This window comes from Colletes gigas, unplaced genomic scaffold (genome assembly GCF_013123115.1).
Source record: "Colletes gigas isolate AHSC1104 unplaced genomic scaffold, ASM1312311v1 Colletes_gigas_Sc00036, whole genome shotgun sequence".
Classification (NCBI taxonomy): domain Eukaryota; kingdom Metazoa; phylum Arthropoda; class Insecta; order Hymenoptera; family Colletidae; genus Colletes; species Colletes gigas.
In genome coordinates, this window is record NW_025106665.1 from 1614639 (window position 1) to 1639192 (window position 24554).

General features: G+C 33.7%; 3 protein-coding genes across 5 annotated transcripts; all 3 read left to right on the forward strand.

Annotated features, from left to right (window-relative positions):
• The first annotated feature begins 1697 nt into the window (after positions 1-1697).
• LOC122402417 lies at positions 1698-21301 on the forward strand. 3 transcript variants are annotated; one of them, XM_043405183.1, is made up of 9 exons: positions 1698-2537; positions 3182-3316; positions 3403-3596; positions 4064-4171; positions 7081-7253; positions 7344-7459; positions 7562-7659; positions 8297-8352; positions 15906-19029. In XM_043405183.1, the coding sequence occupies exons 1-9, from the start codon at positions 2454-2456 to the stop codon at positions 17696-17698; spliced, it is 2757 nt and encodes a 918-aa protein (XP_043261118.1). In that variant the 5' UTR covers positions 1698-2453; the 3' UTR covers positions 17699-19029. The 3 variants fall into 3 exon arrangements, 2 of the variants coding, with proteins under 2 accessions (XP_043261118.1, XP_043261116.1); XR_006259511.1 differs by lacking the exons at positions 1698-2537; positions 3182-3316; positions 3403-3596; ... (3 more) ...; positions 7562-7659; positions 8297-8352 and adding exons at positions 13848-14083; positions 14524-15686; positions 21261-21301 and having other exon boundaries at positions 15776-17760; XM_043405181.1 differs by lacking the exons at positions 1698-2537; positions 3182-3316; positions 3403-3596; ... (3 more) ...; positions 7562-7659; positions 8297-8352 and adding exons at positions 13848-14083; positions 14524-15686 and having other exon boundaries at positions 15776-19029.
• LOC122402418 (DET1 homolog) lies at positions 10306-13086 on the forward strand. The gene is made up of 8 exons (XM_043405184.1): positions 10306-11131; positions 11235-11372; positions 11461-11605; positions 11695-11803; positions 11893-12085; positions 12176-12459; positions 12528-12734; positions 12828-13086. Exons 1-8 carry the CDS (start codon positions 10724-10726, stop codon positions 13009-13011), a joined length of 1668 nt encoding a protein of 555 aa, XP_043261119.1. The 5' UTR covers positions 10306-10723; the 3' UTR covers positions 13012-13086.
• Positions 21001-23006, forward strand: LOC122402436 (serine/threonine-protein kinase rio2). Its single transcript, XM_043405212.1, has 5 exons — positions 21001-21066; positions 21261-21402; positions 21488-21866; positions 21954-22238; positions 22322-23006. Exons 1-5 carry the CDS (start codon positions 21001-21003, stop codon positions 23004-23006), a joined length of 1557 nt encoding a protein of 518 aa, XP_043261147.1.
• Positions 23007-24554: the final 1548 nt, after the last annotated feature.

Genomic DNA, 24554 nt, shown 5'->3' on the forward strand with positions numbered 1-24554 from the left:
GAAATGTCTCTATTTGTATCATTTAATATAAAAGTGGGTTCAAAAACATACAAGTTGCTAAGAAATTCGTCATCGATTGGCAATCGATGACGAATTTCATTTGCAGCTGTAATATAAAACATTAAACAATTTTTCCTTACGGTTTCTACGATGTCGGACTTGCCTTCTGCATTCAGTTGATGCAGAAAATTAAGACACTCTGCTCCTAAATTTATACTATTAAATGGGAGTTGATTTTCGACTACAGAAAAATTCATCATTCTTACTAAATCCATGTGTTTCAAAAGCTGCGGTTTCAGAAAATTGCGTAATATATCGCATAAAAGTTCTGCCGCAGTCTTTTGAAGCAAATGAATTCTTGTCTCTTGAGTTTGAAAGAAAATGCTAAATTTATAAAAAAACTCAAGAGCGTAATTTAGAAAATAAAGATATGCTTTGGCCTCTGGATTTTGTCCTATCCCAACATCCCATCCTTTGGAAATGTAAACAATTATATCATTTTTCCATTTTTATGGCTCGTGTGTATATTAATAAAAATTAATGCATTCACGAGTTAGTTTTTCATTATATTGTAATTTCATTACATTAATAAAAACATTTTAATATACGGCATGTGATAATGTTACAAAGAAATAACAATTTTTTACATTTCCCTCCTGATGGAAGTGACCACCACCTTCCCGTGGTTTCCATTGAACGGTAGCGTGCACGTTATTGTTTTACCTATCGTTACAATTATTTTGTTATGTAAAGTTAAGTCAAATATATAACATTTGATTGTGTGTAACAATTTGATACGGTTATTAAAAAACATAGTGGGAAAAGTCAGTAGTAATCTATTTCTGTAGCGTGCACGGTACTGGCTAAGAGTTGTTTTTTCATTTTAATTAACCCTTAATTAACCCTTTACGAGTAAGACTGCTTTGAACAACATTATTCTAAAATATTTGTGGAATACGTTTTTTATGTGGTTCAGGTAGGTATGCAAGGCATAAGACTTCGTTTAATTTTTCCTGTCTAGGAAAGATAGGAAAAAAGTATATTTGATCTTAATCCTTCTTAAGATTTATATAAATCGCTTTAAAAATTTGTTACAAATGATGTATATGTATCGAAATAATTATAAAACTACAGACGTATAATCATCATTATATGGGAACTGATCACGCTTAAAATATAATGAGACCTTAAAACGAGAACATAAACATAAATGTTAAGTTTCATTGAAATTCATTCAGCCGTTTAGACGCAATCATGTCAATAGCATAGGAACAAAAAAAAAATATGTTTTTTTGTAGTAGTCACAATATGATGAGGGGGTCCTAAAACGTGTATTTCCGCTAAAAAAAAATTTCGAAATATTTTTTTCCATTATGATACTTTATAAATTTCCTTATACCTTACATAGGTCGGAAAGTAAAAATGCTGGAACAGTCGAGGCTTGGAATCGTATGCCACTTATCGCGAGGTCGTATTTCAGCTGTTTCTCTTTTACAAGAGCAAGAAGGAAAGGCTCACACTAGCGTTCTTTATCGATTTGCCGAAGTTGTGCGAAGTGCCGAGCTCACGTACACGTGGCTCGTGCGGTAGTGTATGCCTGCTATCCCCACCATTCCGTTAGACGCTAAGGAAGTTCGTCGTCACTGTTGTCGATTTCGATGCACTCAATTATGCCAGATCTGGCCACACTGCTTTCATGTTACTTCGGGATATGTATCTTCCTCGTTATAATATATAAATTTTATTTCGATAACGTTCAACTACTTTTCTTTACCATTCTTGCGATGTAGCTAAACGAGGAATATTTTCTTTCAAAAAATAAGAATGGTGTTTAACTTTTAATATACGCATTTCACGCGCGTGCGTGCGCATATGACCTAACCTATAGAAGATGCTTTTCATCAAGATATATTTGGAGTTTACACACGATATGCACACACGTGACAGTCGATAAAGCAATCAATTTTATAGTTTCGATATTTCTCATATTATGGAAAATAAAAGACTTTCAGTTTGGTCAAGAGGAAAAAGTGTTTATTTTTTTTTATTTAAAGGTTGCTAGTTGAAAGTATTTTTTTATCCGTAAAACGATCCCGTGGATATTCTTCGAACAAACATCGAAAAATAAAAGTCACAAGAGGTAGGTAACGGCGGTAACGCATGATTTGTCGAGATATAAATTCAAAGTACCAACAGAAGTAAGAAAATAAGAAAAATAATATCGAACACTTGCAATTGAATGCAACAACAAGGCGTTGATGCGCAATCGACTAATTTAATCGGACGCCATCTCGTGCTATGCAAAGGTATCACCTAAAATAAGTAGTTTTCCAGCTCAGATCCGACATTCGCTTAAACGCAATCAACTACACGAAGAGTTGTGACGGGTTACAATCCACCGCGAACCACGATAGTCAGAAATAGGCAAGAGGAACAAGGAGGACACGTAAAACATGGCGGAAGCCGTTATGAACGGGTCTTCACTGTCCCGATTTTTTTGTCACAGATGCAATATCGAAATTGAAGGTTTACTACCTGTAAGTATACTTATACATTTTTTACAATGATAATCGTCAATTTGATGTATTTCTTTTTCTGAAATTCCAAATCTTTTGTTTCGATCTGTCATTCGATATCACGCGTGAAACGTTTTTTCTTGCTTTCCGTTCCGGGATGGGAAAGCGGTTTTATACATGCTATTATTCTTGAATATCTTGGCAAATTCTTACTTTACACAACCGTATTATTATGATCGATTAACGTTTGTGCATTGTAAAAATGGCACGGCTTTCACGTGAAATTTATGTACGTCAAAAACCGTTTAATTTGAACAGTCTTCATTTCCTGATTACTTTAAACGTTTCTCCTCGAGCCTATGATTAATTTCGATAGTATTTTTTATGACTAATAACTTTAAAGAAGTACTGACAGTTTGCTGTGCATTTCCTATCTTTAAGGAACATAAAAAAAGGCAAATAATTAGTATATATGAATCTATTAAATTCGTGGGTATATTCTTTTTGACAGATACGTAAAAAGCATCAAATATCTTGTACATACCTTTTGTTTGCCAATATGTTTATGTTTGTTTTATTATATGTACGATACAAACTTAAAGTTATATAGAATTATTTAATTTATAATGTTTATCTGTTTGTTATATTGTTTAATTCTTTTTCAGGATTACACATGTCCAAGATGTGCAAGTGGTTTCATAGAAGAATTGGAAAGTGGTAGTAACGACAGTAGCTCAGGAATAGATTTTAGTCACTTAATTGAAGATTTAGGTGACATCGATGATTTATCAACATATAATGTAAGGAAAGTTCTTAGTTCTTTTTAATATATTTGTTAGCTAATTTAGATCATGATCCTAAAATCAATTGAATATTTATTGTGCAGTACCCAAACTTTAATGACTTAGAACGTTATGACCTAGAACATGATGAATTAGAATTTGATGAGTTACCAGAACTGACATTGCGTCTACCTAGTCCTAGACCAACAGCAAATGCTCCCAACAGAAATAATGTTCTTCCTGGTAGAAGAGGAGTGAATTGGACCAGAAGTAATTCCGACACGAGCCTTTCTGGCAGGTATGGTGTTTTTCAAGATATCTATACAATTTCTGATAACCCAAGTACAGGTATCCCACGAGTTACATGGTACTCGAGTTACTCGAATTTCGACTTGCGCTGAACCAATTAACCATGTAACTCAAGAGACACTTGTAGTTGATTTAAATTTAATCGCATGCACAAAATCCAAATTATGACTAACAAGAAAATTCTCTTATGTTTCTCAATTAATTTTTTAAACATTACAAGCATTACATAAGTAAAAAAAACATGCAAACATATCATCAACTTAAATTCATTTGAGAATTATATTAACATATTCATGACATTTCTTGCGATAGTAGAATTGAATTATTTTCTCTGATATATTTTGATATTTTTTATTCATTTTCTATTTACTATAAACACAATATAACGTAATTTATAAATAATAAAATTGAAACTAAGTTGTAAGTGCAATTGGTTAATTTTTTTGCATCAAACAGTCGTCGTCGAGGACCGCAAGCTAGAATTATACCGAACTTATTACGAGATTTTCTACTTCATCTCGCAAGAGCAGGTCCAGGTCATCCACAGAATAGGCAACCACCTGTGTATGTACAACATTAAATTTTTATTATTTGCCTGTATTATTACCTGTACAATTGTACTTGGACTTTTTATGTGCGCACGTATTTATATCATATTCCATGAAATACGTTACACACATTTGAATAGTAGTAATAAGTTAATTATGTAGTTGTTATCCTGAGTGAATTCAAGAGCAATTTTTAATTCATATTGTATGTGCATCTAAAACATTGTTGTTCGGCATACAAAACGGGATTTTGTGTTAGCCTTAAATAAATACTACCATATTATGTAGGAATATAGATTTAAATGATAGCCATTGCAATGAAATTATAAATTGAGTGCACTTACAGTTTTAATAGTGTCTAATTTCTTGCCTATTTCAAGCTTGCTTATTTCCGTGTGTGTAAAAGACCAATGCTTAATATGTATTTCTCAAATATTTATTTATTATTATGATAAAGGTGCATTGTACATAATCTGTAGTATTTTGCTTTTTCTTCTTTTTGTGTTCCACATTTTTGAAACCGCATGTATGTGGGTAAGAATGTTTAGTGTGTCCATGCGCGAGCAAGCACAATATAAATCGTACATATTTATTCTCTTCTATAGAGGAAAAATTCCCCGAATTTTCTGACTGTATTGCATACAGTAAAGCATGCTAATAGCCTTGATGCAGCATAAATTGTTACATAATAATCCTGGTTTGTTTTCTGTCGAACATCAAGTAAACTATTTTTTGTTAGATTAATTTAAAACAATAGGTCAGAAACAAACATCTGAATAACCTTGTAAGTAATCGTTGTCGCCACGTAAGTAATCGACGTGGCGACAAACGCGTTAATATATATGCATGTATAGTGGAACAAATATAGCGAGCTCGCAAAAACTATATGGTATCAAAATGGCGATATCGTTGATTATAAGATACTAACGATTCAGGAGTAGGCCTCGAGCGATCTATGTTAGATGCTAGAATTTTAAATATCTGAGTGCCTCAAACAGCTATTGCAGATACCATATAGTATTGTTACATAATTTCTAAAGGACAATTTTCCGTTGCAATTATGGAAAGACAGTCCAGTGACAAAAAATAGAAATAGACTCAGTCTAGATAGATAACTAAGGCTTTATAATCAATAAATAGCTTTTCAGTAACGAGAAACATATTTGTTCTTAAGGAAAAACTGTATTTGTTTCACGTACTATACAACCGGTGATAGTGATCCTTGTTACTTAAACAGAATACAGTAGTCCCCACTTTAACCCTTTGCGGTCGAGTGTCGACATATAACCGGCCAATTTAGTTTATATACGTATTATGGAGCGGCTCGCGTACTTACGTCTGTCGTTCTGAACGTTAGGATACGCATGGGTATAGTAAACCAAAGGATCTAATTTCCTTTCAAAGAAATTAAGGACCTTTAGCGATTAAGTCTTAACTTCCATATAATGTAAACTCACGACGTGCGAACCAACAGGTTTTCGTATATTTTATAACATCCTATGAAACCAGATGTCGTTGTAAATTATAATAAATATATGGGCGGGGTAGCTAAAGCAGACCAATATACAGGTACATATTGTTTCATACGAAAGTCCCAAAAATAGTGGCGGGAATTATTTTTTTGGGGTTCTAAGTCTCAGCCATAAATTCTTATATATTATATTGGAGAAATCAGAAGAAACACAATAGAAAAAATTTTTTGGAATAGAAACTGCTCCATAATTGTTTTTGTATATATTTTAGGTGAAAATATTTTATAACGCGCATAGCACCTTTAATTTGGTGACTTATTTTTGTTTTTCTATTCTATACACCGTTTTACTCAATATAGAATTGTTTAAAACCATAGAATATAGTTATCCATTAAATGGAATACAAAAATTCAAAGTATAAGTTGCTTTTTCACGCGAAAAACGCCGAAAAAATCGGTTTTTTATTTTTGCTACTACGGCGCACCCTGCCAAAAAATCTGAAAAAATTCAGGGACATAACCAATGACAATATGCATTTACAGTAATTATATAAATCTAGTGTCTCGAAAGCTTCAATATGAAATCGGTATTTTTCTGCGTTTTTAATTTTTCGCACCCAGGATTTGGAATCGAAAAATCGGAAAAAATTCTCAAACGCATATCTCAATAACCACAATGCACCAGATTTTTTTCATAATTTTCGTACTCGATTAAATAGGGGAAACAAGCACAAATTCGCTAATCCGGATTTTCCCTATAGCTACCCTTCCGAACAAGATACAGGGTTGAAATTTGGCACAGAATGATTTTTTTTTTGATACTCTATCGATGGATCCATCGTATGTCGAATTTGGTTCAAGGGCGCATTTGACCCCCTTATTTAGCTATACCCTTTGTTTTTGTTGTTTGTTCTAATTTTGTTGGATTTCATCAAAAAGTTTTGTATTTAAATAAAGCTTTAGTTTTCAGAACGCAAACGTTTGACGTGTATATTTTCTTTACTGCGCGCGCCAATATCTCTCGTTCACAGCGACGCTCGCTTCGTTCGCAGTCTGTGCCGAATCTCCGTTAAGGTGGGAACTACTGTACATCACGCTGAACGTATCTCCGAACTAATCAGCCTTTTTGTTATGTGGCTGGTGATACATTGTTTCATTGAGAAAATCATTGTCACCGGGTGTACAGTCACCTTAAACAATTCTATTCGTATTATACAGATGCATAGAAATCAATAGATGTATAAGCTCAATGATACACAGACTACTACTTAGGAGTTAAAACATGCCTAGCACCGTTTCTGCTTCTGTACAATATGGACAGAATCATTTGTGGTGAGTATACAAACTGCAAAGTATTACTACAAGGAGAATTGCTAAAAAGCTTGTTCACCCAGGATAAAAGTCGTTGTTTTATTCAATATTTAGTATTACTAAAATAAAACAAAATAATGTAGATTCAATATTAGACTGTTCTTGGGAAATCCCGGAGATTATGTTTGGGGTCAGAATGGTTTGGATACAATTGTAACACAAATGTTAAATCAACTGGATGGAGCCGGACCACCTCCTTTGCCAAGGAAACAAATCGATGAAATACCAACTACATCTGTAACTCAGTGTCAAGTTGGTAAGTATAAATTGCGTCAAAATTTAGACAGTAGAAAATTTCATTCATTTTTTAAATTGTTTCCGATGTATTGTCTTTTACTATCTGTAGATAGTAAACTCCAGTGTTCTGTTTGTTGGGAAGACTTCAGAGTTTTGGAAGCAGTCAAACAACTTCCCTGTCAACATTTATTTCACTCGCCATGCATTGTACCATGGTTAGAATTGGTAAGAAAAAAAAAGCTTGTAGCAAAGAAATGAATTCTTTTTTCTTATTAGTACGCATATAACATTCTATTGTTCATGATTTCTTTCTCTTTCCTTTTTTAGCATAGGACTTGCCCTATTTGTAGACAGAGATTAGGAGGTCAAACCTCTCCAGAAGCAAATCAAGATATTGTTGGATCTAGCTTAGCGGCTCTGTTTAGGTACAACGAAAAATCTTGCTTCGCATACTACTTTACCTAACTTAAAATTAGCAACAATTTTCACTAATTTCAAATGCATACAAAATGTTAACCCTTTGAGTACGAAGTATGACGCTGAAAGCTTTACACGAGCGATCACCACCAGTAGTAACAAGTACTATGGCTAACAGCATTTCAAAGCGGCGATCTTTACTGAGCGTACATATGCACTCATAATCTGCATGAACGTATACAGGACGTCTCATTTTAATCCATGCGATTATCAAGAAACTAATGATGTTTCGAAAGAATGTTTCAGATGAATGTTACTTTATTTCAAGGTAGAGATCTTATGGTGGGTATAACTTTGTTCCAGGTGGAGGCCCTTCCGATATTTCAAGGTCACCCTTGTTTTTTTAAGCGGAGCTATCTACCTTTTTTATCTATTTGCAAAATCATTCCAGGTTAAGTTCTATTCATTTCAAAGATAATCGCATGGATCGTATAGAATAGAACATCCTGTATAAACAGAGGATAATAACTTAGATTACTTTAACCCTCGGATGGCGGATTATCTTAACAATCGAACTCAAAGTGTTAAATATCCTTTTAGTTTGAGATTAAAAAGATTATTTGAACGCGTTTATTTATTTTTTAGGGCGGCGAATGAATCAAACAGTACTAGCTCATCGTCTACATCATCAACGAGTGAGAGTTTAGATTGATTATCCAATCTTGACACTTTCTCTACCTAGCAGGACACACAAGTATACACACCACACATATCTGTTTTTCACTTCAGGTTTATTTCCTGGCACTGTTGACTCCAGCAATGCTTATATACTTCGTAAACATTGTATACCGATGCTAACATAAATTTCAAGCTTTATACCTTAATCAACAATGTAATTGTAAATCATAAAGAATAATGGAGTATCGAGTTACAACATGCATATGTTACTTCGAATGAATTATATCAAGGTGCGGATCACCACAAGTCAAAGAAAAACTGTATGCGTGCATACGTATTTAAAGTTGAAATAACCATTGTTATTATATAGATGCTATTATAGTTTACAACAAAGCACAGTTTATTAAGTTTCCCAAACGAACGTGTCTAAAAATTTTAAAAGATATGTGCGTTTATTTATAAAACATTTCGGATTTGAATGTTTAATAAATTTAATGTAGCAGAATAATATTTAAAAAGGTAAACATTGTAATATAACTCAAGCATAGAAAGTGTATTACATATAAGAATTATGCGATGAACGTTAGTGGTTTTCATTTTGTACAGTTCAGTCGAAAATTCATGTGCAAATTCAGCGCATCAAATGTTATAGCAAATTTCCTTTTCGACCATGAATGATATCACATACAGTTTACATTAATACAATTAACTGTATTATACATTCTTCTGAGTTTTCGACATATTCGAAATCGAATCATTATAGTTTTTTGTCTGTATTAAAGTCCATCTCCTTGCACCAGTAATTCTTTTTTTTTGTACAAATTATTATTCATACATCTTAGTTTGAACGACACCAATAAAAAAATAATCGTGGTTAATACTGGTGTATGACGTACGTATATATATATATATATATATATGTATATATATAAGTAAATATTTTAATAACTAAATCATGCAAAATAGAAAATCATTGTGAATAATTTACAGCATAGAACAATTTCGATATTTGTATTTTTATTGAAAGTAGTTTTTTCCATCAGTCATCATCAAATCGATTCGCAAAGTCGATCGTAGATACGCTACATAAAGTTTAAATCGTGATGTACGACTTTGTCAGTGTATCTTAAAATTCCCTCATGGAGGACGGTAAATACAAGTCTTTGTTCGCTTGTAGTTCACAGTCGGTAAAGAATTTAAGTACAATAAATATACGAATATAGTAGGCATTGTGAATAGTGAGATGGCTACGTATTATGTTTACATTTATAGTTATTAATATATTACACGACTGAGATTGTTTACTACTGGCGATACCAAGATCGAACTCTCCTTCAATTTGCCATATTATCTAGAACATAATAAAGTATAATATTATATCTCTGTAGGTGGATGAAGTTTAATTTGTTTCGAGTCGTTTAATACAATGTAAAATGCACTTTAATTTTTTATATTGCTCATTTCTAAGCATAAAAAAAACCAAAAAGAAAACAAACAAAATTGAGGAAACTATAATTTGTATTCGGTTCTCATGAGTAAATCTCAATTTAACCGCGGAAAAATTGTAAATGATTTTAAAAATAAATAAATGGCTTATGTTCAAAACATCCTAAGTATGATGGTTATTCACTAGATAATACAAAAACATTTCCAGAATATTTTGATAATTAGTATTATTACACAATCTGTGTTATTTAAAAATGTTAATGTGTAACTATCTTGTAAAGATACCGCAAATGTTTAATGTAATAACGAACGAAAGATGTGTGAAATACAAAAAGTTGTAAATACATATTTGCATCCGCCTTATCTTTGAACGTACCAATTTATTTCATTCATTACGTCTTAAATGATATTTTTATTTTGTCAGGAAATAATATTTTAAAGACGATTAATCGGTACGCGATTTAAACTAACACACACGCTGTGACATTCTGCTCGTATGAGTTGGCATAACATAAATCGTATGATCATGATGTAATATTTATGAGCATAACAATTAAAAATGAAAGGAAATTGTCATCTCTTTGTTTAAAATTATATCGCAATTGTAAAACTAGTGAGTTTAAATTGTCAGAATACATAACTTGTATTCGTGTAGGAGAATAGAAAGTGATCAAAGTTGATCGTTAAATGTACTGTAATTATCAATACTAAGTTTTTAACTAAAAAACTAACGGAACTATGTATATAAAAGAACTGTGCGCAAGAAACAATGTAACGTAAAATTGGTTACAAATTTTGTAATTTAAGCATATTAATCGCGTAAAATGTCGAACATAACCAACCAAAATGTTTCGATCGAATTGAATAGAAAATAGAATACTTGTGCGTTGAGTGATATGAATTGAGTGGAATGCATATTGTGATGTATATTTGGAACATTCGTAAGGAATGGCTGAAAAGGAGGCAAAGATTGAATACGTGACAGAACCTTGTCCTATTGAGCCTCGTAAAATAGGCCCACAAAATATTGTTGTACGCTTAAAAGGTCGTGAAACGTTCGGATGCCCTTATCCAGGAACGCATGTGCATAATGCTAGACAATTTTACCAAAATGTATTTCCAAATTTTACTATAATGAATGTAGAAAAACCGCCGTGTTTTTTAAGAAAATTTAGTCCGGATGGACGTTATTTAATAGCCTTCAGCGCAGATCAAACTTCTATAGAAGTTTATGAGTATCGTGGTGCATCTGCTGCTGCTGATTTATTAGCAAACTGTGAAGGTGAATACATTGGTCACAAGAATGATGAATGTAGTTTTCAAATTAGGAGTAATATCTTTAGTCGATTTTTCAAGGTACATTGCAATAGCTTCACTTTTCTACTATAACTTTAGTTTACCTTAGGGATGATAAACAGTCATTTAAATACTAAAAATCAATGTTTAATAATATTTGTAGGCAAAATGGATTGTAAATGTAGTTCAAAGTAATGAACAATTAAACAGAGAATGCAGTCTATTTACAGATGATGGCCGTTATGTAATTGTAGGTTCAGCTGCTCATATTCCAGATGAATTGAGACCACATTTTTATCAGGTATATACCTTTTTTATTAATTAATAAACATCTGTTAACCCTTTGTGGATGACATCATTTGATATTGTATATAATTTTCTTTTTTAAGATTTATTCCAACAATGAAGCATTAACTCCAAATCCTAGATCACCTCTTGAAGATTATAGTTTACATCTAGTTGATCTGCGTGGTGGGAAACTATGTGATACCAGACATTTTAAAGTAGATAAAATATACTTATCTCACAACCAAGGTACAGGTTTTTGGTTAAACATTATTTGAAGACAGTTTGCACAGAGAATCCAATATGTAAAATAACAGGAATATACTTTCCCTATACAGGTCTTTATTTGTATAAAGATATATTAGCAGTGCTGTCTGTGCAACATCAAACTATTCATATATTTCAAATTCTTGATGGAATGTTTATCAATGTCAGAACAATAGGAAGGTATTGTTTAATTACAAAAATGTCTTTTGGCTTGTATCAGTTGTTATTACTACACTGTGTTGTTGGTGATAGTCTTTAATTTACAACAGGTTCTGTTTAGAGGACGACGCTTATTTGGTTACAAGCGCCTGTCCAGGAGTAAATTCCCGTCCATTTAGAGACATTACAATAAATAGCCTTAAACACAAGTTACTAGTTTATCTGTACAAAAGAGCGGCGTACATTACCGATACGACAAAGGATCCGTATGAATTAAGACGTTTCTATCAATACTTCGATCAGGTATCGTAGAAGACGTGCTGGCTACGCGTATTGTAACAAGTACTTACAATACTTATTAGCCGACAAAATGCTTACAAGTTAATATTTCAGTTAAACGCGTTACGAATGTGGAAGATGCAGTTATTAGACACAAATCACATACTTGTAAGATTTGCCAGTGAAGAAGTGGCGACGCTTCAAGCAAACGAACCTAATGCGCAGCCTGCACTTTTAGTTGTTTATGACATAGTTTCAGCTAAAATATTAGCTGCTTACGATAACGCGTCCACACAATTGTTAACGCTGTTCGAAAATTTCAGTGATTTTTTCAGAAATGCTAGAATGAGTACAGATTGTCAATACATGTGCTCTCCGTCTAATAATATATATGCAAGGTATTATATTTATAATATAATACTTGTACACCAAGTACAAGCCGTGACAGTTTGTAATTTTGTTGCAGACTGTTACAGCAAAGATTCAAACAAACGATTGTAAGTGCTAGATATGGCGGTGTTACGGAAGCTACAAAAAGATTACTTGCTCAGTTGCCCATATGCGCTCAATCTTACTCTAGTTCCCCGTATCTGGACTTGTCCTTATTTTGTTATGATGACAAATGGGTGTCTATGATGGAACGCCCCAAAGCATGTGGAGAACACCCTATACGGTATTATTTAATCTTCATGAGTTTAATTTTGAAAACCGCGCCGTGTAGTAAAAGCAAAATGTCGTTCAACATTTTTTTATATTTGTTTCGCAGATTTTATGCTCGAGACTCCGGTCTTTTAAAGTTTCGAATGTACGCGGGGATGTTAGGCCGTACCACACCCACGGCTGCAAGACGATTGGTTGCATTTACTTTCCACCCTACGGATCCATTTGCTATTTCTGTTCAGCGAACAAACGCTGAATATATTGTCAGTTTTCACGTCAGGCATGTTTAAAGTCTCATCGAAATATGTAGAAATTTTATTACCATTCATCTGACCTTTAACCCTCTTTACCTCCTCTTTTTCAATAAAAGCAATCTCGTTGTACAGTTTTAATAATGATTACCGAGTGTAGTTCAAAAACCTATTAAGGCAACCGATGTAGGTATCAATGAAACATTTTTAATATGTTCGTAATTTTATTAAGAAATTAAAGTTGATCAAATTTGTAATTTACTCATACTCGTCGAGTATAACAGTTATGTGCACTATGTATGAAATATAATAATTTTCTAATGAAAACGTTCCTTTATGTACATATGAGGTCATTGAATTCGTCGCAAGGCGTAAAGCTTTTCGATTGATGGAATGACGACATTGGTGATTCCCAAGTGGTGGAACATGGCGGTTCTCGGTGTGCATGCACAAACTGGTATACAGAGGCGACACTTATGTAATATAGGTTTCTATTGTATAAATGGTACTAGAGAGAGTACGTGGTCATTTATGACTTCCATTGGTCAATTTATGTGCATGCGTTTTCAAATTTGGTTTTGCAACAACTGGGAAATGTCGCCTCTGTATGTTACTCTGTGGTACATGGCGTGAAAACGAGCTCTTACATCTTATTTAAAAATGCGTCACTAGACGATAAAGCTTGCTTCTCTCTGACTTAACCCTCTATTTCGCATGGAGGAATACCAACATTGCGGTGCAGTTTTGAGTAATTATTTGTAAAGGAGATAACGACGCCATCTATTGTATACACTATCAAGTAATAAAAAAAGACGAAGCAACATGTAGAGAACGCTTATAGAAGCCATGCTACGTAGCGTGTAAAGTTGTAACGCGTGATATTTGGGTCTAAAATTTTATATCGTGTGAATCTTTAATTTGTTTCATATACATAGTAAAAACTGTGGTTGAATTTCATGATTTAATATATACATATATGTATATATATATATATACAAGAGGGAAGGAAGTGTAATGAAAAAGAAAGTATCTTTCCATGCTTCACGTTTGTGCTATATATGACTAAGGCGGCAAGCTGATATTACTTCGTAAGAATTGATAACTTAAAATTGTAAGCAAACAGTGTTACATTTCCTTTATTTCGTACTTTACAATATTTAGGTAATTTTATTTGCGAACATATTCAGTGTTTCTTTTATTTAAGAATATGTATTAAAACGTGTTTTAACCATACACGCATTGCATTTATATATACTGTGTATGTATAAATGCAAATGTGTATATTTACAAGTACCGCACGGTACTACAAAATGATTTATAATTAATAATAGTAAATCAGTAATGATGAAAATTCGAAAGCACGTCTTAGCACGTAATATTTTACCGAATTTCACAAAGTTTAGTTTTATTAACCCCTTGTCGGACGGTCCAAAAATTGTCAACGTGTCCTTTTCATACATTACTTAAATATGCTATTTTAATGTAATAAAAATGAAAACATTATGAAAAGATATTGTAAACTATAATTATATTTTTTCTGTTTTGTTGCAGCATTATAGTATAGGAGCCACATGTACTTTGGAAGATTATCAAAATTAAGTATATATTTTGTTACTCTGGAAGCAGGTCATGGAATACTTTGAATATTAATTTATTGTTGCTATTGCTTAGTAATTACCAAGATTCTTTCACTTCTTCCGAGCGAAAGGATCATTTTTACATCCGCAGTTATTTATAAATCAATGGTGGTTTTATTTGCATGTTTACATATTAATCTCTACGCTTGAAATATAATGAATAAAATTATGTTCGATGATCCTGTAGCAGTTAGAAAAATGAACGACGATAAAAGCAAAAAAGACTATAATACGCGCAGTACAGAAATCGATAAAAAATATTTTCTTCCCTGGTGTCCTTTAGATGAGAAAAAATTGCTGTTGAAGCATAGATACATATCATGCAGTAGATCGGTTCCGCGTAGAAGCAAACGTTTTGATCGATATAATAAGATAAACAGATCATTGAATTTCGATTCAAATGTTCACAACTCTAGTTCAGAAAACAGTTCTTTCGAAGAAGACAAACACCTGTCTAGGTCTGCTAAAATAATGAAAGCCTTAAATAATACCACCAGTCCGTCGTATTATGGAAGGACAAAAATAAAGAAATCGCTAAATTTTAACGTAACTCCTAGCGTGAAAAGATTTATGCCTCCGAAAAAAAGCATAAGAAAGTCTTTGAGTTTAAACTTTGGTTCGCCATTGTCTGTCTCAAAAAAATTATCAAGCTTTGATAATGATTCAAGCGATTCTATGAACAATAAATTAATATTTACGTCTTCCGAATCTATCGATGAAAATCAAAACGAGACACCGTCGCAGCATAGCACAAAAGAACACGAGATATTGCACTTTTCTACGCCCAATACGAAATTAAGCAAACAATCTTTGAATTCGCCCAGTTTTACACCATTATTACGTAGCCGGCTAAAAGAAACTATCGATAATATTGTATACATTACCGCAACGTCCAGTTCACAGTCGTTAAAATGTATCAAAGGCAGGTCCAAGTGTTTGGATAATGTCATAACGAATACATCGAGAAATTTGTATCTTGAATTTGATGATAACGACGACGATAGACCCTGCACTCCTGAAAATCTAATTCGTATAGTTCCTGAAAGTATGAGTGCCATTAAAAGGAGTCATAAAAAGGTAATAGAATACAATTTTTTTATAATCTTTTCTATTTAGCGAACAATTTTTTACCCTTTGCATGATTATAATAATACAATCTCTCACAGGAAAGATCATCAAGACGCAGCGGGCATTGTATACCCGAGCCTGCAACCAATTTTATAAATGATACGAATACATTTGAATTAACTCGGTATAAAAAACCAATTGATCATTTACAAAATTCTGACACTATAGATCGATCTTCTAGCAGAAACTCTAATTCGGAATATGTACCGTTGTACAATTCGGAAGACAATATTTCGGAGACTGGCTCACTCTTTGACTACACAGAGGAACTGAAAAATATTTTACAGGAACCTAGAACCGAGTCTGATTGTATGTCAAACAGTAACATTGTACTGCCCGAGTTCTATGAGCCTAAGTGTTGTATTAAAATAGAAAAAGAAGAAGTAGAAAATTTGTTGGACGCAGAAACTTTGAACCAAAGTGAAGTCGTTCAAAAAACGATTGACATTAAAACAGAAAATTATGATGTTGACGTTAAGACTGAAGTTAGATCAGTGACCCCAGTATTAACGGCGGAAGTATTGCCGGGATCGCAGAAATCCATTACCCCGGAGAATCGTGTAAACGTTTTGCAACAAATTTCTTACGATTCCATAAAAAAATCTCATAGAAAGAATAAGGGCGTAAATAGGAAGCAATTTTTTAGTTCAAAAGTTTTACCGTGTAAACTTGAGGCCGCGGAACAAGACGACGGGGACTGCTTGGAAAATTCCGAGCATGATCAAAGCATCGATGAAAGTAAATTAATCGTGGATGAGAATAATCTTGATACATTGGAGATGGAACGAGCATGTACGCCTGAGAAGGTAAATTCCAGCAGATTATTACTGTCGCAATTCAGTTCTGTTAAAAGATCGCACAAAAAAGATAAACATACAAAAATATTATCTGGATTTTTGAAACGACAAGAATATTTTAACAAAGAAATAGATTTCGATAGGGACACTAAGGATAAAGCGTTCGATATCGACGATGGGCTCGGATTTAAAAAGAGCACGGAAGATCTTTCGGATTTCGATAACACTGCAAACTCTAACGATTCCAGTTATCTACTTAACATGTCGTCGGATACATCATCTCCAAGTAAAAGAAAAATATCGTTGAACACGTCATCGGATCGTGATGCAAATGCATCGTACGATTCTGAATTGCAAGAGTGCGATGTGCCTCAGGAGGAATTTCAAATTTTTACACCACTTAAAAGAAAAAGATCTTTAATTGCACCGGCCGCGAAAGAGTATTTACATTTTTATGATTTACCGTCCGGGAATGATGAAATTTCAGAAGAAGCCATCGCGAATGTCAGTTTCTCGAGGTGTTTGACGCCCGTACCGAGTCTACAGGAAAATTACATGAAATCGGGAGAAAATCATCTCGCGACGGTAAAATCTGATAACGTTGGTTCAAACGATAAGACTGGCAGATCGACGCCAAGGAACATGTCGACCGAAGAATTGTACAACAATTTAGATTCCATTAAAAAATCGCACAAGAAGAATAAACGTGGTAATATTTTACGAAAAGGCTTCGACTCGATTAGAAATAATCTTTGCGAGGGAAAGGGCCAGATTTCGTCGGACAATATCAAAGAAGAGATATGCGAGAAATTGGAAATATCGAACGATAGTATCGCGGTGTACGATGCAAATAAATCGGCCACCGATGAATCGATCGACCACGATAACTTCGAAAGTTTGAGCAGCAGTTCTGCCAGCGACCAGAACTTGTCGACTACTGATCCAACCACGGCGTTACAAAATGTGACGCCACCGAACAGTTTCAAGGCGAAAAATTATCTCAGAGTATTGCAAGAAACATCTATTAAGCGATCGCATAAAAAGGTCCGGGATCAAAAGAAGCACAACTTCAAAATCGATACGAACGAATTGTCGGACGATGGATCAATATTTGGAGACAGTGATGAATTAGTTTGTATGGACGAACAGCCTGCTCGGGAGTAATGATGGTCGTGTTGATATAAAGATTTTCGATGATATAAAATAGATAACTTACTAGTGACGTGGTAAGTGTAGTTTTAATAATTCCTACACGATTAACACGTAATACGTACATCGGATACATGTTTAGAAACTTGGAAAAGTTATTGAGCGTCTGCAGTTTTTTGTCTGGCTATATTGATTTAATTAGATTTCTGCTTAAATCAGTCTATTCAGCTCCAAACACTTCTAATACATGCTCTCCGCCGTATCGGAGTTAGTTTCTTTTTATTCTTGATTTCATGTATATACATACGAAATCGCGAATGGCGCGATTCAACAATCGTTGCGCAAACACGTATACCCAAACTGACAATATCTATTTTCGATTGTGATTTACTGTATCATTTAGTAATATTGTGGCACACGCATAGTTCGAGCGCGTTTGCACACGCGGTGTGCTAATAAACAATTGAATCTATGATGAAATCATAGAATCGTGTTATTTGTTAAGAATTCTCAGTGAATTTTGATCACTTCATTTTTAAGACTGGCTTTGTGTACAATTGTCTCGTCCCGCATAAACATTAAATTGTATATATTTTGATGAAACATTATGCGAAATAGTATTCGTAAAATAATGGGACAGGAAAACAAATAGGATACTCTTTGTGTTTTTTGTTAATTGTTTCAGCATTGTTCTAGTGTAAAGTTTTTCTTTTTTCAAGTTTCATAGCATTTATGTAATGTATTGATACGAATAAAAGCAGTACGTGACTAGCAGTAATTGATTCTTAGTTTCATTGTTCAAACATTAACTTCGGAAATTCTATACGAGCCACCGATTAAGATAAATGTTAGTTCTGATAAAAGTATATGTATTATCAGTAATAGCATTACTTTTCTTTTATATGTTTCAACGATTTTTAAGTGCCTTAACCTAAGTATGTTTGCGTAATCCGCATAATGGGAAGTCTAATTGACTAAGTAATACTTAAGCAATTAAATCGTTAAAAAAAAAATATAATGGGAAGCAAAGTTTGCAGATGGTAATCTTTGTTGCAATACGCGTGTGCATTACGATTCTGTATAGCAAGTAACAATCGGGCGTTATAGAGTATAGCAGTGGAACTGTACCCTTTGCGTTCTCCATAAATATGATTTTTCGATATTATACTTTACTCACAAAGAGAAGTTGCACCCAAAGTTGGGCAAATTTTATTCACGAATAACGAATACAGAAGTTTGGATAAAATCGCCGACTCCACAGATGCGACTTCTCCTTGTCAGTGTCTTCCTTTTCTAACATTGCCGATGTTAACCGATATACAGGGTGTTCGGACACTCCTGGGAAAAATTTTAATGGGAGATTCTTGACTGAGGCTTCATTAAAAAGTTATTAAAATGTTAAATTAAAAAGTTTTAAATCATTCTGAAAAAATTATTTTTGATTGCGGGGCTCAATTACAATTATTTTTGGTGAATACACATACCCCTGAAATCCTACCCATTTTCTAGAAAAAAATTCAGTACGGGCGGGGAACTTTAAACGTTAATAACTTTTTAACGAACCCTCCATCAACAAATTAGTATTCTTTATTTTCGTCTTATTTTGGCCTCTGGAATCTCCCATTAAAATTTCTCCCAAGGATGGCCGAACACCCTGTATAATAGAATGAGAGTGGCCACACTTGATGCATCAACACTACATTTACGGACATTGCACATATTTTTATTCAAACTCGTCATGTTGACGGCTATATTAAAATAGTTATCATTACATCAGTAAAATTCAACATAAATTGCTAACAAATAATATATAAACGTTGTGTAACTTTAAGTATGAAATCTGAAGTCCGTAAAATTGGTGGTTTCCGTAAATCTAGTGTGTTAACTATTGCGTCAATTGTACAATAGACTCCCGTGTAACACAAATATTGGTCGCAATATCTTTGACGTGTTATAGGAATTCGCTCTATACGAGAGTCTACTGTATGTACGATGTACGCTCGGTAGAATATCAGAGGTGTAAATGAAATAATATTTCCCTCGTTGACTGTTAACGAATTTGAGAAAAATGTCGGCTATCTCTATGGTATATCACAAGACAGTCCGATTTGCAACTAATATACGTATACCGAAAATATCTTAGACGGCATAAATAATACGTAAATACATTTTGTCTAAGCTGTTTGATAACTAACGGTGAAAAATATTTTTGGCATAGAAGAAAAAGATCCCATAAACTAAATGACTTATGATCTCGTATATGTATAAAATAATTGTACGTCACGTTCGAGTTTGATGCGATACTAAACAAATTATTCAAGATAGATACAGTTAATGAGAAACTTGTTCAAAATAAAAATGTTTGGACCTTTAAAATACATTGATCTATTAGAAATGGCCTGATCAAATCATTTTAATTCGTTATTCAGTTTGCATGTTAACATTCGCATTTGGAAGTTTAATTTGCATATCGCCAGAGCAATACACCAGTCTTTGTATTATACATGTTAGAAAATAAGGTAATTTTAAATTGAAGCTTCTTATTCTCTTTTATGTTGTCACTACTTACACGAGAATTGTATACATAATCTAGCACTTGAAACGATTAACCTAATGTTTCTAAGCCTAATGAATTTTATTTGAAATATAGCATGTATATTGATAAGCTATAAGTTACTTGTAATTAATAAATTAGATATACGATATTTTTTCTATTTTGTATTAGTCTATATTTGAATTTAATTGTACCATTAACATTTTCTATAATTTTTCTCAACGCCGTTAGTAATGCTTTTCGTAGTATTCTACTATTATGGTTTTTAACGGCAAGTACGAATAAAATGTCTAAAAAATTTCGACTTCTCTATTACAGTAATAGTAGGGATAATAATTTTTAGAACGATTCATTCGTATACTATTATCTCAATCTATCGTTACTTCGACATAGCATAATATTGCAAAATACTAATAGTATGAATGTGTTAACACCATTGTGATATGTATACATGAAATGAAATGAATAAATTTTACATAAAATGTTTGATTTGTTGTTTTTAAGTTGTATTTAAGATTTAGCAACGTTTAATCAACGTGTTAATAAACAAGCCGTGTTTACATGAATCAAAAAAGCCATTAAAGTTCGAAATTGCCAATTTATTAATTATTTAATACTTGGAATGTTGCTTTCTGGAGTATAATTTCTGTTATACATCTTCGGATACATATCAGAAAAGTGAATCAAATTTCATTTTTTATACTTATCGTATACAAGGTTTTAATGTTATAAACACGCTCCCGCGAATAACCTGAAAACAAATATGGGCAAATTAAACGTCACGATTTTACGATATTTGACACGGGATGATTTCCGTGTTTTAACAGCAGTAAGTATCTGTATAATGTTAATTATCTAAAGTTAAACTATGTAACGTACTGCATTCATTATATGTTTAACTTTTCTTTTAATTACGCTCAATATGTATTGAGGTTATGTTAGAGTATACGTTTATATTTAATCTTTATATTTTAACAAACGAGTTTATTAAATAATTCTCTATATTGATATTTGATATTACAGATCGAGATGGGAATGAAGAATCATGAACTTGTCCCTGCATCTTTAGCTGCCCAGATAGCAAATCTTCGTTACGGCGGTGTTCATAAATTAATGAAAGAATTATGCAAACATAGACTTCTTAGTTACGAACGTGGAAAACATTGTTAGTACAACGAAGTAGTATGAATACTGAAATTTCTTCTTAAAACAACAATATTATAATATTTATATATGTTGTATTTTTTTAGACGATGGTTATCGATTAACAAATGCTGGTTACGATTACCTAGCTTTGAAAGTTTTGGCGCAACGAGGTACCGTTGCCTCGTTCGGCAATCAAATAGGCGTAGGAAAGGAATCCAATATTTATATAGTTGCAGACGAAGAAGGAAATCCAGTTTGTTTGAAGCTACACAGGTTGGGGAGAACATGTTTTAGAAACATTAAAGATAAAAGAGATTACCATGGGCATAGAAAATCGGCGTCGTGGTTATATTTATCAAGAATATCCGCAACAAGAGAATATGCATATATGAAAGCACTTTTTGATAGAGGATTTCCAGTACCAAAGCCAATCGATCTCAACAGACATTGCGTTGTTATGGAGCTGGTTGAAGGTGGACCTCTGTGAGCGAAATTTTATACTTTGCTACCGTTTGTGTAATATTGTTCGACGTCTCTATATAGTTTAAATAAATAATTTTTTTTTTATAGATGTGGCGTATACGAAGTGGAAGACATCGAATCACTTTACGACGAATTAATGAATATGATCGTAAAACTTGGAAATCATGGAGTTATCCACGGCGATTTCAATGAATTTAATATAATGATGACAAACAGCGGGAAAGTGATTCTGATTGACTTTCCACAGATGATCTCCACCGAGCACAGTGACGCTAAGATGTATTTCGATAGAGATGTGAATTGCATTCGCGACTTTTTCAAACGACGTTTTGCTTACGAAAGCGAATTGTATCCAACGTTTCAGGACATTTCGTAAGTAATGAAAGCTGAAATATTAAAACAGAACAACTTATTCCATCCAGACCTATATATTTATAGACGATAATTTATGTTAGGAGAGAAGATTGCATCGACGCTGAAATTAAGGCCAGTGGTCTGACTAAACAGATGGAAAAGGATCTCCTAAGGGAAATGGGGTTGATCGAAACGGAAGACGAGGAAGACGAGGAAGTCGATCAGTTAGCAGAGGGAATCGACGAAGAGAAAGAAACTGTAAACGAAAATGAAATTAGTCGCTTGCAACGTGAACTCGAAAACTCTGTGAAGAGTGAATTTGCATGCGCATCGAAGACGATTGCGTCGGAATCGATGACAAACGAGACTGAAAATTTGGTTACTTCTTATTTGGAAAATCAACTTATAGAGGAAGGTGTTAGAGATATCGATATAAATAGGTCATTGGAAAACACAGAGAAACCAAAATCGTGCGATCGTAATGTAAACGATAACCAAGAATCCGTCGATTCGTTTCATTTTGCTGCAAAGACGTTCGATTCGGGAGACGAATACGAGGAATGTAGTAAATTTAGTGATTCTAGAAGTATGCACAGTAACACTACGGCCGCCACGATCGCGCCAGAACTTATTAAACGGAAAGTAAAGTTGACGTTACAACGGCGCGATAAGAAAGATCATTCGAGAAGAACTCTTGTGAAAGGTGAAGCGAACGCGGTTACCAGAGTCAGAAGAGAGAATAGGGACACGATTATGCAATCGACGGGAATATGGGGATGGGAATAAAATACATAATAACAAAAGTTTTAGCATGTTAAATTAAATTCTCTCCTTACCTACCTATGTTTCGTGTCTCATGCGAATCGTGCATTATTCATATGCTGATAATACGATCAAAGGTAAAGGATGGTGTGTCTGTTTTTATTTCTTCACCATACTGTAAGAGTAACATGATAATACCGACCGCGTATATAACCACAGACGAGGTATAGGAATAGACCTATCACCTAATGTAATTTTTCGGCCGGAGTTTCTGGGGTCCCGGGATTAGTGTGCGTAAGTGATGGGGCAGCTCCCTTTGGGCACGGGTCTGCCATCTGATAATATTGCACTGTCTTTTTCAATCCCTCCCATAGTCAACTCACATGTATTTACGCACACACTACAGCTGGCTGCCCATCAATACTAATTCAGTGCCTAGTTTCTCAACTAACCGCCATCCATGAGAAGAGGCCGCTAAAATCACCTCCGAATTTTCAAGTCGGTATGGCAGTCAGATTCGGCCGCGAAAGTCCATAAGGTGAAAGGTCTATTCATATATCTCGTCTGTGATATAACATTGTAACCCCCGTACATAAAAATAATCAAGATATAAACAGTTCCATACACGAGACCACTAATTACAGAACGTGCGTATTGCATCGACGAGGCGTTTAAGTAAGAGGTCGTTTGAATATTAAAGTGTTACTTCTAACGAACGATTATACGTTATTTATTCGTTTTGACGTTGATACCGTTGTAAATAACTGATAGTATCATTCCATTACCAAACGACGTATACGAACGTATTTTCGCTTCTTCATAGAAAACAAGAAAAAATATATAAACAACCGATTATCGGTACATAATGTTATTCGAAAACGATTTAAACATTTCTTCTAACAATTACGTCTCGTTCACAGAGATAAAAGAATCACAGGAGTTTTATGGAGAATGTTAAACGTTACTTTCCATATTTGTGTAATGCTTTTATATTTTGTGGGTATGATACGTCGAGGAGATAAGATATCATTTTTGTTTGCAATTAGATACGAAATTAAAAGTTTTCCGCAAAAATAAACGGCGAACTTTATTTATTGTAAGAGATATTGTTAAATGCAAAAGCTCAAGTAAAAACATTTTGTTAAATAATACACGAAATGTTGTTCTTACGGTGATAATTTATTTTCGATTGCTCGACGGTTGTCCAAATTTGTTAGTTTCCATAAACGTTTTATTTCACAACGCATCAACGATCCTGAACTTTGAACCGAATCGATAAGCGATTGAAGCTTTCGCTGGTCCAATTTGATAGTGTTTCGGTGGTGGAACGAAACCGGGAGAAAAAGTATAATTTTGATGTACGCGCGAAAGATGCAAAAGTAATTTACATCAGTGATTCTCAAACCAGTGGCTGTTGGACTTCGGGGTGTTTGCGGGTTCGCGGGGGGAAACAAATAAAGCATATTATACGGTAAAAGAAAAAAAAATGCTTTCCACGATATTTTATGATTATTAAAAACACCTGTTAAACATTTGTCTGTCGCCAGAAATTGGTCGAGAAATAATAACCGA